Genomic DNA, 18,256 nt, shown 5'->3' with positions numbered 1-18,256 from the left:
AATAAAATAAAATAAAAGGTTTATATCTTCCCTAATCTCCTCCTGATGGAAAGTTGCATATTACATAAGTAGGTCAAATTTCTAACTTTCTGTCTCAAATGCTGATACTGCAGACCAGAGGGAAAAGCTGTACCTTAAGGACCAAAAAGAAATAATTAAAAAAACACACACCACTGAATTACATAGTTGAATCACACCCAAAGCTACCTTCCTTTAAGCTCTACAGAGTCCTTCTTAGAAGAGTCATTTACAAAGTGTAATATGGACCACTACAGTTTATAGTCAAGGACTCAACTCTCTAGAATTAAATACACTGGTTGAAATGTTTCCATGAATACTGACTTTACCAGGAGATAAAACACACAACTGTGGGTATTTCTAAGATTTACAGGGCCACTTCTGATTTAACACTGCCACCCTTTAGCTTCTGAATCAATTTAAAAGATCTTATAGAAACCTCACGGTAACATAACAACAATGAAACATTCCCCTTTAAGTGGCTCCTGAACACTGATGTGGAAAGTGTTTAGTACATCAATCTTCTCTTATCTCCCAGGTGAAAGGGGTTTTCTTCTCTTGTCTTTGTAAAAACAGACAATAACATCACAAGCAGGTTGCCTGAGAGAAATGAGCCAAAAAAAGGTTTTAGGGAAAAAAGGGAAACAATGAACAATACAAGGCTATCTAGTTCATGTCACTGTTCATCATGCTGAAAGGAAAAAAGGTGACCTAAAACGTTAATAAACATGTGCTTTTCAAGAGGAAAGAAAAGGAAAAGCAGGCAAAGGATAGATAGTTAAACTGAATTAACATGCTTCTTACAGAGTGAAAAGATGATACTTTGTGAGAAAACCTGCATTGGTTTCTAATTGGAGTTTCTAGTCCCATCTGCTTTCATATCAAACAATACTACAGCTCCCGTATGGCCCCACAAATGGCTATTTTATTTGCTATTCTACTAACTATAATCACATTTTTAACATACACAGAGCATTTTATAAGTACTGCGCGCTAACCGATTGCGCCACTGGAGCTCCTACACAGAGCATTTTAAAACTATCATTTTTCAGGTCGATCAGAGAGAATATTATTTGCTCAACATATTTGCTGGAAGAAGAGTAATAGTGAATATAGATATAGTGGAGCAAAAGCCTGGAAACAGTACCATCAAGTCTGCAAGCTTGTTTATGACTTTTTATTTTAACTTCAGAAATAAAGGGACTATAAAATGAAAACACAAAATCAAGCCATAGAGTGGTTAAAAAGGGGAAGGAACAATTTCCTTTTTTTCATATGCTAAAAAGTCTATGCTTTGATATAGTCAACCCAGGTCCTAGAGCTAAGAACTGCTTAATCCTCCATCTAGAAGGAGCAGAATCCTTGGGTTAGTCATGTTCAAGGATCCTGCTGGAGAGAGACTTTTTCTCTAAGAACATTTAAGACAAGACATGGTTCTATCTGTCCATTACAACTTAAATTTTAAATTTTACCAATAGCAAACTCCAATACATAAAATACAAAATAACTTCTTTTACTGTAACTCTGCAAATAAGTCTTATGAGAAAAAAAAAAAAGGTTACATAACATGTCTTTTAAAAAAAGGCAAAAAGACCTCCCACAAGGCACTTTAAACATAAAAAATATGACTTTCTGGCCCGACCAGCATGCTCAGTGATTGAGTTTCTATGAATCAGAAGGTTGTGGTTCAATCCCCAGTGTGAGGGGTGCAGGAGGCAGCCAATCAATAACTCTCTCATCATTGATATTTCTTTTTTAAAATTTTTATTATTATTGATGTTTCATCTCTTTCCCTCTTCCTTCCTCTCTGAAATCAATAAAAATATATTTTTAAAAATAAATAAAAAATATGACTTCCTGAAGATATTCACATAAATATCCAAACACCTTCCAAATAAAGTTATCTAAAAAGGATGACCACAGCTCTGATTACAACGTTTTGGCTTAAGGTATAACTTAATAGTTAGAAAAGATGAAGGAGAAAAGGTAGTTTGTTGCCAAGGAAAGGGAACTCTTTTCTTTCACAATATATTCATTCTTGGCAGGAATGTTGTGAGAATTAACAAGGGAACATGTGCAAAATACCCAAAGCCTTTGAAGAAAGGTAAGCTCTCTCTAGTTATCTGAAGGTGTGATATGCTTTAACTCTCACATTCTAACCAAAGCAACCTGGGATTTGCAGCACTTTTCAACTCTTTGCTGACAGTTCCCAGAGCTCTACAAAGCCACAAGCAGCTTCACTTAATTTTTCTCTGCTTTCAATAACAAAATAATCATGGTGCTGCTGTTTATTTTTTTCCTATCTAAAGATTACAGAGTTTAACTGTTAATAATGCTATGTAGCCAAAAGCCAGCATCTAAAGAAAAGAGTTTCTGACCTAGTTCACAAATACAAACTGATCTTTTACTTGCCACTACTACTTTTTGCAACCTGCTTCTTAGACTTCCAGTTACCACAGAGCAATTTCTTAAAAAGAGTTCCCTCTTGGGGAACTGGGTGAAAAAAGGTGAAGGGATTAGCCAAAGAACATATATGTATAACCTACAGACACAGACAATACTATGATGATGGCCAGAGGAAAGGGGGAACGGGGGCTGGGTGGAGGTGGACAGGGTGTGTGTGTGGGGGGACGGGGGGGGGGGGGAATGGGGATATGTATAGTGTCAATAGTAAAAATAAAGTATAAAAAAAAAAAAAAAAAGAGTTCCCCCTCTCACTTTGATGGTTGTAGACAAGCCACTCTACACTGTTTTCCACCTGTTTAAATTACAATATCCTCAGATCAACATTAGTCCCCTGAAACAGAGACGTTATTAATCAACCACTCAGGCTTGTAATTATGAGCCTAATGCTAATCTTTAGATCTATTTTTCAAAGTACTAAAAAGAAAATGACCTGTTCACTGAAAAGGTCACTAACCTTTTTTTTGCGTGTACTCTCTTTAAGATATTTGGCTATGTACCTTTTAATATGCATCCTATGTATTTGCTGGTTTTAGACTATATGTATGGACTGCTATATAATTATAAAATGAATCTGCAAAACAGAAAATTTAAAAGGCTGAGATAAAGAACTTTTACTATTTTCTCCCCATACCTCACAGATTATATATTACTAGAGGCCCAGTGCACGAAATTCGTGCACGGAGGGGGGTTCTCCCTCAGCCCAGCCTGTACCCTCTCCAATATGAGACCTCTCGAGGGATGTCCAACTGCCCGTTTAAACGGGCAGTCGGACATCCCTCTCACAATCCAGGACTGCTGGCTCCCAACTGCTTGCCTGCCTGCCTTCCTGATTGGCCCTAACCGCTTCTGCCTGCCAGCCTGATCACCCCCTAACCACTCCGCTGCCGGCCTGATTGATGCCTAACAGCTCCCCTGCCAGCCTGTTTGCCCCCAACTTCCCTCCTCTGCCGGCCTGGTCACTCCTAACTGCCCTCTCCTGGAGGGTTGATCACCTCCAACTGCCCTTTCTTGCAGGCCTGGTCCCTCTCAACTGCTCTCCCTTGCAGGGCTGATCCCTCACAACTGCCCTCCCTTGCAGGCCGGGTGCCTCCCAACTGCCCTCTCCTGCTGGCCATCTTGTGGTGGCCATCTTGTGTCCACATGGGGGCAGGATCTTTGACCACATGGGGGCAGCTATATTGTGTGTTGCAGTGATGATCAATCTGCATATTATTCTTTTACTAGAGGCCCGGTGCACGAAATTCGTGCACTGGGGGAGGGTGTCCCTCAGCCCAACCTGCACAGTCTCCAATCTGGGACCCCTCGGGGGATGTCTGACTGCCTCTTTAGGCCCGACAGGGATCGGGCCTAAAGAGGCAGTCAGACATCCCTTTCACAATCCAGGACTGCTGGCTCCCAACTGCTCGCCTGCCTGCCTGATTGCCCCTAACCACTTCTGCCTGCCAGCCTGATCACCCCCTAACCCAGTGATGGGCAACCTTTAGAGCTTAGTGTGTCAAACTTCGCCAAAAAACTGAGCATAACTCGGGTAGTGTGTCACTTTGAGGAAAAAACTAACTCTAAGACTCTAGTCGCAAATGTTTCATCCTCAGGAGCAGCAAATGTTTCATCCTCGACATGCTGCCGCATGTCATCAGAAATGGCTACGTGTGTCAGTGCTGACACGCATGTCATAGGTTCGCCATCACTGCCCTAACCACTCCCCTGCCAGCCTGATCGACGCCTAACTGCTCCCCTGCCAGCCAGATCATCTCCAACTGTTCTCCCCTGACAGCCCGGTCACCCCCAAATGCCCTCCCCTGCATATTCTCTCTTTATTAGATAGGGTTTTTTCTTTAACATAATGGACTGCTCTAACTGGTTTGGCTCAGTGGATGGAGTGTCGGCCTGCAGACTCAGGGTCCCGGGTTCGATTCTGGTCAAGGGCATGTACCTTGGTTGGGGGCACATACTGCAGGAGGCAGCTGATCGATGTTTCTCTCTCATAGATGTTTCTAGTCTCTATCCTTTTCCCTTCCTCTCTGTAAAAAATCAATAAAATTTATTTAAAAAAACATATTGGACAGTGTACCTGCTGTGGTCTTGACAAAACAGTAAAAATGTAAACCCAAACTAAAAGAATCATAAAATAAACTCCTTAAACAGGAATTTCATGAGACTTGGAAAGGTGATATCCTGTGGTTGTTTCTTCCTTTTTTTCTTCTCTTTCTTTTTCTTGATGTTTCATCTTTTGTCCTTTCTTACTTTTCTCCTTCTATTCCTTTTCTATCCTCTCTTTCTCTAAACTTTTCCTTTGGAAGAATCATCAGTACTTGACTCGCTCCCTGGGGGGCGCAGGTGCCTCCCAGCCAGACACCTAGGGCTGCCTCTGGGAGGGGTTGGCGGGGTGGGGTTGAGGGGTGCCTCTGGGAGGGGATGGCAGTGTGGGGGTCCTGGGCTGCCTCTGGGAGGGGATGGCAGTGTGGGGTCCTGGGCGCCTCCTATCCAGACACCCCGTGCTGCCTCTGGGAGGGGATGGCAGTGTGGGATCGTGGGTGCCTCCCATCCAGACACCCCGGGTTGCCTCCAGGAGGGGATGGCAGTGTGGGGTCCTGGGCGCCTCCTATCCAGACACCCCAGGCTGCCTCTGGGAGGCGTTGGTGGTGTGGGGTCTCGGACGCCTCCCAGCCAGACACCCCGGGCTGCCTCCAGGAGGGGATGGCAGTGTGGGGTCCTGGGCGCCTCCTATCCAGACACCCCGGGCTGCCTCTGGGAGGGGATGGAAGCGTGGGGTCCTGGGCGCCTCCTATCCAGACACCCCGTGCTGCCTCTGGGAGGCGTTGGCGGTGTGGGGTCAGGACGCCTCCCAGCCAGACACCCCGGGCTGCCTCCAGGAGGGGATGGCAGTGTGGGGTCCTGGGCGCCTCCTATCAGGACACCCCAGGCTGCCTATGGGAGGGGATGGCGGCGTGGGGTCCTGGGCGCCTCCCATCCGGACACCCCGGGCGGCCTCCCGGAGGGGTTGGCGGCATGGGGGCGCGGACGCCTCCCATCGGGACACCCGGGCGGCCTCCGGGCGGTGATGGCGGAGTGGGGCGTGGACGCCTCCCATCCGGACACCCCGGGCGGCCTCCCGGAGGGGTTGGCGGCGTGGGGGCGTGGACGCCTCCCATCGGGACACCCCGGGCGGCCTCCCGGAGGGGTTGGCGGCGTGGGGGCGCGGACGCCTCCCATCGGGACACCCGGGCGGCCTCCCGGAGGGGTTGGCGGCGTGGGGGCGCGGACGCCTCCCATCCGGACACCCCGGGCGGCCTCCCGGAGGGGTTGGCGGCATGGGGGCGCGGACGCCTCCCATCCGGACACCCCGGGCGGCCTCCGGGCGGCGATGGCGGAGTGGGGCGCGGACGCCTCCCATCCGGACACCCCGGGCGGCCTCCGGGCGGCGATGGCGGCGTGGGGGCGTGGACGCCTCCCATCCGGACACCCGGGCGGCCTCCGGGCGGCGATGGCGGCGTGGGGGCGCGGACGCCTCCCATCCGGACACCCGGGCGGCCTCCCGGAGGGGTTGGCGGCTTGGGGGCGCGGACGCCTCCCATCCGGACACCCCGGGCGGCCTCCCGGAGGGGTTGGCGGCTTGGGGGCGCGGACGCCTCCCATCCGGACACCCCGGGCGGCCTCCCGGAGGGGTTGGCGGCGTGGGGGCGTGGACGCCTCCCATCCGGACACCCCGGGCGGCCTCCCGGAGGGGATGGCGGTGTGGGGGCGCAGACGCCTCCCATCTGGACACCCGGGCGGCCTCCGGGCGGCGATGGCGGCGTGGGGGCGCGGACGCCTCCCATCCGGACACCCCGGGCGGCCTCCGGGCGGCGATGGCGGCGTGGGGGCGCGGACGCCTCCCATCCGGACACCCGGGCGGCCTCCGGGCGGCGATGGCGGCGTGGGGGCGCGGACGCCTCCCATCCGGACACCCCGGGCGGCCTCCCGGAGGGGTTGGCAGCGTGGGGGCGCAGACGCCTCCCATCCGGACACCCCGGGTGGCCTCCCGGAGGGGTTGGCGGCTTGGGGGCGCGGACGCCTCCCATCCGGACACCCCGGGCGGCCTCCCGGAGGGGTTGGCGGCTTGGGGGCGCGGACGCCTCCCATCCGGACACCCCGGGCGGCCTCCCGGAGGGGTTGGCGGCGTGGGGGCGCGGACGCCTCCCATCCGGACACCCCGGGCGGCCTCCGGGCGGTGATGGCGGAGTGGGGCGTGGACGCCTCCCATCCGGACACCCCGGGCGGCCTCCCGGAGGGGTTGGCGGCGTGGGGGCGCGGACGCCTCCCATCCGGACACCCCGGGCGGCCTCCCGGAGGGGTTGGCGGCGTGGGGGCGTGGACGCCTCCCATCCGGACACCCCGGGCGGCCTCCGGGAGGGATTGGCGGCGTGGGGGCGCGGACGCCTCCCATCCGGACACCCCGGGCGGCCTCCCGGAGGGGTTGGCGGCGTGGGGGCGCAGACGCCTCCCATCCGGACACCCCGGGCGGCCTCCGGGCGGCGATGGCAGCGTGGGGGCGCGGACGCCTCCCATCCGGACACCCGGGCGGCCTCCCGGAGGGGTTGGTGGCGTGGGGGCGCAGACGCCTCCCATCTGGACACCCCGGGGGCCTCCGGGCGGTGATGGCGGCATGGGGGCTCGGACGCCTCCCATCCGGACACCCCGGGCGGCCTCCGGGCGGCGATGGCGGCGTGGGGGCGCGGATGCCTCCCATCGGGACACCCGGGCGGCCTCCGGGCGGCGATGGCGGCGTGGGGGCGCGGACGCCTCCCATCCGGACACCCCGGGCGGCCTCCGGGCGGCGATGGCGGCGTGGGGGCGCGGACGCCTCCCATCCGGACACCCCGGGCAGCCTCCCGGAGGGGTTGGCGGCGTGGGGGCGCGGACGCCTCCCATCCGGACACCCCGGGCGGCCTCCGGGAGGGGTTGGCGGCGTGGGGGCGCGGACGCCTCCCATCCGGACACCCTGGGCGGCCTCCCGGAGGGGTTGGCGGCGTGGGGGCGCGGACGCCTCCCATCCGGACACCCCGGGCGGCCTCCCGGAGGGGTTGGCGGCGTGGGGGCGCAGACGCCTCCCAGCCGGACACCCCGAGCTGCCCGGCTCTCAGCAGCAGTCCTCCCTGGAACTGGGGAACTCCGGTGGGGATGAGCGTACTGGTCGCCGCCATCTTGTGGCTATGGGGGCCGCCATTTTTGTCGCGGAGGTACGGTTAATTTGCATACTACTCTATTATTAGATAGGATTAGATAGAATAGAGGCCTGGTACAGGGGTGGAGGCCAGCTGGTTTGCCCTGAAGGGCGTCCCAGATCAGGTGGGGTTTCCCTTGGGGTGTGGGGTGGCCTGAGTGAGGGGCCTGTGGTGGTTTGCAGGCCGGCCACGCCCCCTGGTAACCCAAGCGGAGGCCCTGGTATCTGGAATTTATTTTCCTTCTACAATTGAAACTTTGTAGCCTGGAGTGGAGCCAAGCCAAGCCTGGGGCTCCCTCCGAGGCCATTGTGTTGGGGTTATAATTGAAACTATGTTGCCTTAAGCAGGTGAGCCTGGCCAGGGTGTGTGGAAAGCTTTGCTTCCCCTGTTGCCGGCGGCAACCCTGGCCTGCTCTCTCAAGCTCCATTCTGCCGCCATTTGTTTGAATTTGTTTACCTTCTATAATTGAAACTTTGTAGCTTGAGTGGAGGCTTAGGCCTGGAAATGGCAGGCGGAAAGCTTGGCCTCCTCTGTTACCTAGGAAACCTTGCTCTCTGTGGATGTAGCCATCTTGGTTTGGGTTAATTTGCATACTCGCTCTGATTGGATGGTGGGCGTGGCTTGTGGGTGTGTCAGAGGTATGGTCAATTTGCATATTTGTCTATTATTAGATTAGACTAGAGGTCCAGTGCACGGATTCATGCACCAGTGGGGTCCCTCAGTGCAGCCTGTGGGGATCGGCCAAAACTGGCAGTCCAATGCCGCCTGTCACTCCTACCTGCCGCTCCTGCTCATCACAGCCCCGCTATGCCTGCTGCTGCCACTGCTAAGTAGGCTCGCTGCCCCTCCGCTACGGTAATTTTCTAATACCTAAAGCTAGGATCTGAAACCAGATCTGCTTTTAGAACTCACATTTCAATTGGGTGCGGCAGCCAGCAGTGAGCCCTGCATTTAGCGCTCCCACTGTGGGAGCGCACTGACCACCAGGGGGCAGCACCTGCGTTGAGCGTCTGTCCCCTGGTGGTCAGTGCGCGTCAGCCACCAGTCAAACCAGTCGACCAGTCACTTAGGCTTTTACATATATATAGATATGCCTTCTTTAGGGACTGTTGACCTAAAGAACCACTATATTTTAGCCTAAGTATCTTTTTCCTAACACACGTCATTACTATGCTGGAGGCTGCTTTAGGTCCAACCTTGTATTGAACCGATTGGTTTGGAGGGGGTCAGTAAGACCTAATTCACAGGGTCTCACTCCAAGGAAAAACTGATACTACTGTCAGGTAATTATTTACAGATCACCTATGCCTGAAGCCCTATGCTCTAGGAGCTCTTTGGGAGAGCCACTGTGACTGTGCCCCTTTATAGCAGAAGCACCACTGAGCATGCAAGAGGTATGAGCCCTCTCTTGAAGAACCTAGACATAAGGAATACAAGAACACTCCAGCAATGTAACACTATAATTGATGTTGACTCATAAGAAAAATGCTCAGAATCCCCATCATGGGCAGCCTGCTGATTCAAGGACAGACAGAAAGGTGGAGACAAAGACTGTCAACCTGCAGTTCTCAAAACAAATCATTCAATTTACCTCTGACAATCAGGAAACTCTGTCCTCTAGTGTCAGGGCCATAGTTTTTTGTTGTTGTTTAAATATATTTTTACTAGAGGCCTGGTGCACGAGATTCGTGCATTCAGGAGGTCCCTCAGCCTGGCCTGTGCCTTTTCACAGTCCGGGAGCCCTTGGGGAATGGCCTAAGGTGTCAGTCAGACATCCTTAGCGCTGCCGCAGAGGTGGGAGAGGCCCCCGCCACCACCTCTGTGCTCGCCAGCTGTGAGCCCCACTCAGAGCTTCTGGTTGAGCAGTGCTCCCCCTGTGGGAGCACACTGACCACCAGGGGGCAGCTCCTGTGTTGAGCTGGAGGTCAGTGCATGTCATAGTGACCGTTGATTCACTGTTTGGTCGATTTGCATATTAGCCTTTTATTATATAGGATTGATTTCAGAGAGAGCGAGAGAGATAGAAACATCAAAGATGAGAGAGAATCATTGGTTGGCTGCCTCCTGCACGCTCCACACTGGGGATCGAGCCCGCAACCAGGGCACACATCCTGCCTGGGAATCAAACTGTGACCTCCTGGTTCATAGGTCAATGCTCAACCAATGACCCATACAAGTCGGACGTCAGGGCCATAGTAAGGCTAGTTCAGGAAGTCTGAGGGGGGACAGAGAGGCTTCTTGAAAAGTGCACCAGGCTGAACTTGATAACCTTTAATGTGCAGGCTGAGCGATCTCAACTTTTCTTTGTATTTTTTAGAAGATGACCTGCACATTGCATTAATTTCCTTCCAAGTCAGAAATTCTCTATCTTTTTCTAGGTAAGAGCTATGTAGTCACCTAAAAGAAGGCCCGGAAATGTGTGACTGAGAGCTCAATCCCTGCTTATCATTTCTCTTTACGGAGACCTAAAAATATTACCATGAGTTCCTACTGTAATACTAAAATGCAACAAAAAATGTAATCAACATAAAATCAATTAATGAAACTAGGTATAGCAATGAATTCTGCACTTCTAGTCTTCTTTCTATCTAAATTACCTACTGATGTGTTATCCACAACATTTAATGGTTGGCCACTGTATACACATAATCTTTAATGATACAATTACACTGAAATAGCAATTACCTTTAGAGATCTATTATGTGAGCTTTATGCATATTATTTCTTAGACCAAACCTATGCGATAGATTTATCATCCAATTTTACAGATAAAGTACAAATTTTGAGATATTAACTTATTTACCTAAAATCACATTTTGTAATACATAAAGCTAGGATCTGAAACCAGATCTGCTTTTAGAACTCACATTTTAAACACTACTTCATTACATGCTGTATTTCCAATTATGTGTCTCCCATTCTCCCTATTTCATTCAATGATATGTTTTTCCACCATCTGGCTAGGAGCATAATTATAATACAACTAGAGGCTCGGTGCATGAAATTTGTGCACTGGGGAGATTGCAGTTGGACATCCCTCTCGCAATCCGGGACTGCTAGCTCCCAACCACTCACCTGCCTGCACCCCTAACCGCCTCTGCCTCAGCCCCACCACTGTAGCTTTGTCCAGAAGGACGTCCGGTCTATCCGGTCTAATTAGCATATTACCCTTTTATTAGTATAAATGTGATAAGCAGTAACATGATGTAGTGCAAAACAACACAGGCTTTAGTATCTGAAAGATCTGTGTTTAAGTTCTGTTTCTATTTCTTACTACAATATTACTCCAAGAAATGTACTTAATTTTCTGAGTATCTATTTTGCCATCTGTAAAAGAGGAATAACTCCCTTGCAGATTTGTTCTGAAGATTAAATGGTCATGTATATAAAGCATATAGAATGGTGCCTGGTAATACAGTTAGCATGCAATAGATGCTATTATTATTTTCAGATACACAAAATAGTATGGGAGAAGAAAACACATGTCTAGAATATGAAGGACACAAGTACATAATATTCAAAGAAGGATTCCTACTAGTTTCGGTGCCTAAGCTGAGCACACGAGTCTCTTTTTCTCTATCTCTCAGGATGACCCAATGTGCTTGAGGTTCACTCCGTGACTGCTACCTAAACACACTGGTAGTGTTAACAGGAAACCCTGCACTGAGGGCCAAGACTGGAAGGAAAGAAGAAAGACTAAAAGACACTGTGCGTGTAAATCGTTGGACCTGAAATCAAAGGACTCTGAATGTTTTCAAGCTTCTGGCTGGAGTGGGTAGGAAGCTGGCTCTGACTTCCCACTGGCTAATCAGGATGGTCTGTCTCACTCCAGGGCACAGTTCTCTTCCATCTCCATTGGAACTACCCAGTGGAGCTTGGGTACTAAAGACAGGAGGGATGAGAGCATGCCAAGACCTTCTTACACAGCTCTGCCTCAAAACTGGTCATGTGGAACGGAACAGAAGAGTAAAATTAAATTCCCAGAGTTCAATGCCTGGATGCTACTCAGGAACTGTGCAAGGTCAGGCCTGTTTTAGTTTAACATAAAAATTATGAGCATTTGAAAGGGCTGAGGTTTCAGAATGAGTTTGTACATAGAAATAGTTTGGGCTATTTTTGTTGAAAAGTTAAAAGGACTTTTTAAATTATGAAAAATACTTTGACTGTGACCTTTAGAAAAACAATATAATTATTTTGACTCTTCCAAATATAATCCTTGAGATATTTTAAATAACAGGCAGCGTTATTGGAAAAGGCAAATTTACTGTTTAAAATAAATTGAGCTATAGGCTAAGGGAGCAATGGCCATTATGACTGCTTTTTAGAGAGCTACAAGATTCATGACTTCATATTTAATAAAAATGTCATAGATGCACAAAGATTTTTGGGAGACTTTATGTATGTGGAAAGAATAATTTCAGCATACCCCATGCACTGAAGATGAGAGAGAAAGTAATTTTCCAAAACTATTAGGATATTCTAATAGTCAAGTTAAAACACTGATTATCTGTACTACAACTTCTTTCACCTTCCAGTCTCCATTGTTTAAATAATTTTTGTAGTAAGTCCAAGACAAATTAGCCACATGCTAGAAAATGGGCAATATATGTTTCATGTTATAATATTCTTCAGACATTAGGAAACTGCCTATCTTCTTGGTTCTAGCTGACAGTTTAACTCAGTCAATTTGACCTCCAAGAGCACCACTTTGACCTCTGCTCACACTCCACTCCCAATATTAAGCACAAACTATATCACTTCAAAATTGATGGAAGAAATTAGAGAGCATCCTGGCAAGGACACCACATTAAAACCAGTAGCTAATTTCTGTGAATAATTCAGATAAGAATGAAGCCAGATAAGAATGATGTATGGCCCTAGCTGGTTTGGCACAGTGGATAGAGTGTCAGCCTATGGACCAAAGGGTCCTGGGTCAGATTCCGGTCAAAGGGCACGTACCTTGGTTGCAGGCTCCTCTCTGGCTCAGGCCCCGCAACCAATCAATGTGTTTCTCTCACATCAATGTTTCTCTCTGTCTTTCCCTCTCTCTTCCACTCTCTAAAAATCAATGGAAAAATATCCTCGGGTGAGGATTTTAAAAAAAACAACAAGAATGATATACGTACCTGTACCACAGGATCTTTTGGTTGGTGTGATTAACGAGACATGAGCTGTATCTGTGCATGGCCCACCTAGAAACAGAAAGGCAGGCACATCAGTCAGGACATACCGGCTACATGCCCACAGCTGCTATCTTGGATAAAGAGAAACCTAAAAAGGCAGGGATTGATCTGCAAATATGCATAATAGGAAAGATGGAAAAGGTGGTGATAATGGTAGATGAACTTAGTTCGGCAATTTAGATCTATATTTTTTTCTACATTAGAACATGCTTTTTGTAAAAACTTATTGAATATCACATAATGTTAAAAAGTTAAAGGATAAAATTTTAACTAGAATTCCAATCCAGCGAGAAGAAATTACCCACAAGTTTGGGGAGATGAGTTTTTCTACAAAGCAACAAGCAGGAGTACACCCTCGTAGGCTGATCTCAGTTGTTATCCTACCTTTGAATTCATTGCAAAACTAGCCTTATTTGGGGGGAGGGGGGAAGGGGGCTGCCTAAGGAACAACAAACTGCTTGTCAAAAGAAATAAAGATCATTTTAATATATAAAGAGAGCATTGGAACCAAGAAAGAAATGTCTAGTTTAATTATAAGAATATGATATAAAGAGGGCATTCATGGAATCTTTGAGGGTCCAGAAATCTGATGAATAGGCATAATTCAAGAGTAAGCAAAAGATTTAGTCAGTCAGTGGGTGAAGGATTGAAAAGCAATAATTTCAAGACCATCAACAAATTCTTAAGTTGGTTCAGAATCAGGACTACCAACAAGTTAAATTGATACTGATATATACCTCAACACTCCCTACCAACCATGTCCTAACTTCTGAAATTAGAAGTTAATAAATAAACATAAAGACCACTGGTTCTTGATATGCCCTGGAAAGGGCCGTGGTGATGATCATAAAGAAATAGAAGACACAGGCAAATGTTACACATATTTTCTGAAAAGGGTCCCAGGTGACTATGACTAGTGAAGGTAAACATGGTTAATTGACAGAGTTGTATATCACCCAGAAGAAGATTTCATATCACTGAAGTTACTAATCGAAACAAAAGAAAGATGAAAAAGCTCTGAGACCCATTCTTAGAGTTTATGCCATGAAGATCCATGGGATTTAGGGACCTGGAAATCATGCCTAAGAGTTCATTGTTAGTCCACTCTTTCCTACACCAAGGACGTAACAGCAGTTTGGCAAACCTTAGTGGGTATAAGAAGACACAGAGGGGAAATGGAAAAGGGGAGGAAAAACTAAGTAAGTGTATTATTAATGTCAAAGAGCACTTAGCAAATACCTACTATGTGCCATCATGGGTAAGTCTCATGCTCAGGGAACTTACAATCTTATTAGGAGGACAAAATTTGTGTAAATAATTGAGGACAATACATGATAGCAATAAAGAGCTGGATCAAAAATGATCAAGTGTCAAAGAATATGGAACCAGTAAAGAATGCTAAATGTAATCAGAAAGAAGGATATTCATCATTGGCCAGCATCACTTGGAAATACTTTTGAAGAATTTCAAAATGAGGCAAGAATAAAATGAAAGTTAGACCAAAAAAGCAGGGCATTTTCCTACAAATGTCACTTCCCTAGAGAAAGCTTAACACACTAAAATTAAATAGGTTCAAATAGGCAACTGTGACATGAAAATAAGTAACATGGAAAATAAGCTGGATGGCTGAGTTGGTTGGAGCATCATCCCATACACCAAATGGTTGCAGGTTCGATTCCTGTTCAGGACACATACCTGAATTGAGGGTTTGATCCCCAGTTGGGCGTGTACGGGAGGCAACCCATCAATATTTCTCTCTCGCATCAATGTTTCTCTCTCTCCCTTCCTTCTTCTCTCCCCTTCCCCTTTCCCTCTCTCTCTCTAAAAATTGATAAACATATCCATTGGTGAGAATAAAAAACAAACAAAAAACAGTGCAAGCTGCTTGATTGAATCAGGAGACTAATGTACATTTATTATGTTTGTATATTTTCAGAAAACAACTCCAAGACCAGGTGGATTCCTGCAACAGTGAGGAATTGACAGGCCTGCTCCAACCATGAAGACAAGAGGAGAAACAGTCCAGAGATGAAAGGTGCTGATGACGCCTTGCCATGCTAGCAGTCAGCAGCTGTGCGTCGCTGCAGGTTGCCTAGGAACAAACCAGAGAGGGTCGGACCTGCATTGCCACCATGTGCCCACCATCCAGATATCATTGCTGACATGTACACATAAGGAATTGTTTGACAATGAAACGGGGACTCAGAACTGTTGGACATTGAAATTGGGACTCAAACATTTTTTATTATTATATGTTTATTTCTAGTCTGCAGAGGCAAGATTTTTTAAAGGAAAGAAATGGGGGGGAAAATAGATACAGAGGCAAAGAAGCATTGAACACACTGCCAAACTACAGCGGGAAGGCAGGGGAGGTTGGGGGGTGGGGGGCTGTACGAGATCAACTGAAGGACTTGTATGCATGCATATAAGCATAACCAATGGATACAAGACACTGGGGGGCGGGGGGGAGGGCAGGTGAGGGCATGTACTGGGGGGTAGAGGAGGCCGGGGGGATGTCAAGGGGGGAAAAAAAGGAGACATATGTACCACTATTTGTAATACTTCAAACAATAAAAAATAAAATTTAAAAAACACACACTGTTTACTGAAGTTCCTACAATAAAAAAAAAAAAATCTTTAAAAATATTTTTTATTGATTTTTAGAAGCGGGGGGGGAGAGAGAGAAACTTCAATGTAAAAGCATAACATCAATTGGCTGCCTCCTATACACCCCCTATCAGCAAACAAGCCTGCATCCTGGGCATGTGCCCTGACCAGGAATCCAATTGGCAACCAACTAAGCTACACTGGCCAGGGCTATTCAAATCTTTTTTAAAAATTGAGGTACAACAATAACAAAATAAAATACTAAAATGAAATGTACAAATATTAAATGTACACCCTGAAGAGTTTAAATATCCTAATATATAAAAATCCAGGGTCCGTAATGACAGAAGGCTCGACCGACCGGAAGTCAGTCCTGCAGTCAGTGCTGGGTTGCCACGGCAACCCAGCACTGACTGCCGAGGGGGCTGCGGATCAGGCCCGGAGAGAGGCCTGAACAGAGAAGCAGGGTCTGATCCGTAGCCTCTGTGGCAGCTGTTGATCAGCCCTTGCCTCTCTCTTTCTCTCAGGGCTTGGCCAGCAGCCGCACCTCTCTTTCTCTCCGGGCCTCCAAGGGGACTGCTGATCAGACCCACCTCTCTGATCAGGCCTGGAGATAGGCCCGGAGACACTGACTGGCATAGAAACCGCCCAATCAGAACCAAATCTGGGTGAAGTACGAGGAGCCAATGGTTGCCTAGGAGGTGGAGCTTTTGACACTGACTGGCATAGAAACTGACCAATCAGAAACTAATCTGGGTGAACTGAGAAGGCAGAACCTAAGGTGGGGGGCTGAGGAGGGGTTTTAAGGGCAACAGCTGTTTGGTGTAAGATGTAAAAAAGTGGTTCCATTTTTTAATGACCGGTTTGTAGCATAGTGCATATGGCTATCAGTCCAGATATAGGGATTATGCATTTTTGTCTGTCAAGAGCATCTTCTCCTGCTGAAGAAGGCTCCACACCCCCCATTTAAGCAATCCTATCCTATATAATCTATCTATACTAATAAAAGGGTAATATGCTAATTAGACTGGGTAGACCGGCCATCTTCCGGACGTCTGACTTCCTTCCAGACAAAGCCATGGTGGTGGGGGCCAATGCAGAGAGGGCAGTTGGGGGTGAGATCAGGCCGGCATGGGAGAGCCATTGGGGGCGAGATCAGGCTGGCAGGGGAGGGCAGTTAGGGGTGATCAGGCAGGCAGAGGCAGTTAGGGGCAATCAGGCCAGCAGGGGAGAGCAGTTGGGGGTGAGATCAGGCCGGCAGGGGAGGGCTGTTGGGGCGAGATCAGGCCGGCAGGGGAGGGCAGTTGGGGGTGAGATCAGGCTGGCAGGGGAGGGCCACTGGGGGTGAGATCAGGCCGGCAGGGGAGAGCAGTTGGGGGCGAGATCAGGCCGGCAGGGGAGGGCAGTTGGGGGCAACCAGGCCAGCCAGGTCAGGGCAGTTGGGGGCGAGATCAGGCCGGCAGGGGAGGGAAATTGGGAGCAAGATCAGGTCGGCAGGGGAGGGAAATTGGGAGCAAGATCAGGTCGGCAGGGAAGGGAAGTTAGGGGTGATCAGGCAGCAGGGGCAGTTGGGGGCAAGATCAGGCTGGCAGGAAAGAGCAGTTAGGGGCGATCAGGCAGGCAGGCAGAGAGGTTAGGGGCAACCAGGCAGGCAGGCAGAGGGGTTAAGGGCAATCAGGCAGGCAGGCAGAGGCAGTTAGGGGTGATCAGGAAGGCAGGCAGGTGAGCAGTTAGGAGTGAGTGGTCCCGGATTGCGAGAGAGATTTCCGACTGCCGGTTTAGGCCCAATCACAGGGATCGAGCCTAAACCAGCAGTCAGACATCCCCCAAGGGGCTCCCGATTGGAGAGGGTGCAGGCTGGGCTGAGGGAACGCCCCCCCTCCCCGCCCCCCATGCACGAATTTCATGCACTGGGCCACACAGTTGTGTGTGTGTGTGTGTGTGTGTGTGTGTGTGTGTGTGTGTGTGTGTAATGACTATCACATAAAAATATTAGAACATTTTTGGAATCCAGAAAGTTCATGGGAGCATTTTTAAAGTACAGATTTCCCAGACTTTGACTCTGGACATTTTGATGCAATACATTGGAGTGGGCAAAGAAAGAGATTAGTGTGCATTTTTAAACCAGCTGAGCACAATGTAAATAATAACAACCCAATTAGTTCCAGTCTCTGATAACAATTTCTTTAATTCTCAGCTCAATATCTGGCCAAAATCACTGAGTTCCTACAACCCAGAGCACAAGAGTCAGTAACAACTTAACCACCAGAATACTTTTTTAAAAGAACATAAAATATTTTATCCAGTAAAATTATGAGAAGGGAGAAATTGGTCAAATCAAAATCCGCAAAGAAATTTGGCTGGGACTCATGAATTAACACTCCCATGTTTACAAATGCAAACTTTACCTCATCTGTAGGGTGACAGTTATCCTTTCTAAAACTCCTAATGAATGAATTCCTAATGCAGGTTTGGCAAGTGTGCAAAAAACTTTAAGGCTACCTAGCATACATATCTCCACATGCATCACCATGAAACTGTTCTCCAGAGAGCTTATTAAACTAACAACCCAATCCAATATATTCACTATATTACAGTAAGTACAAATAGAAACAGAACTGAGCCAAAACAAATTGACAGCAAGAGTAACTAGCAGTGATAATAAATCCCAGCTTTGATAATTGCACAATATTATAAACAGAGAGTTTGGAATTCAGTTTGGTCTGACAGACTATAACCTATGAAACTCTTTAAAAATCCAGAATAGATGCATATGAA

At 48.5% G+C, this 18,256-nt stretch overlaps 1 protein-coding gene across 1 annotated transcript in view; it reads right to left on the bottom strand.

Annotated features, from left to right (window-relative positions):
* Window positions 1–18,256, bottom strand: part of ZFAND3 (zinc finger AN1-type containing 3) — a 368,849-nt gene that overhangs the window by 62,794 nt on the left and 287,799 nt on the right. The window contains exon 4 of the mRNA XM_054722490.1: window positions 12,815–12,880. Within this exon, the coding sequence (XP_054578465.1) occupies window positions 12,815–12,880 (66 nt within the window). The remainder of the gene's footprint in view (window positions 1–12,814; window positions 12,881–18,256) is intronic.

Source organism: Eptesicus fuscus, chromosome 10 (genome assembly GCF_027574615.1).
Source record: "Eptesicus fuscus isolate TK198812 chromosome 10, DD_ASM_mEF_20220401, whole genome shotgun sequence".
NCBI classification, from domain to species: Eukaryota; Metazoa; Chordata; class Mammalia; order Chiroptera; family Vespertilionidae; genus Eptesicus; species Eptesicus fuscus.
The sequence above is the reverse complement of the archived record's forward strand: the minus strand, read 5'-3'. Positions and strand labels throughout refer to the sequence as shown.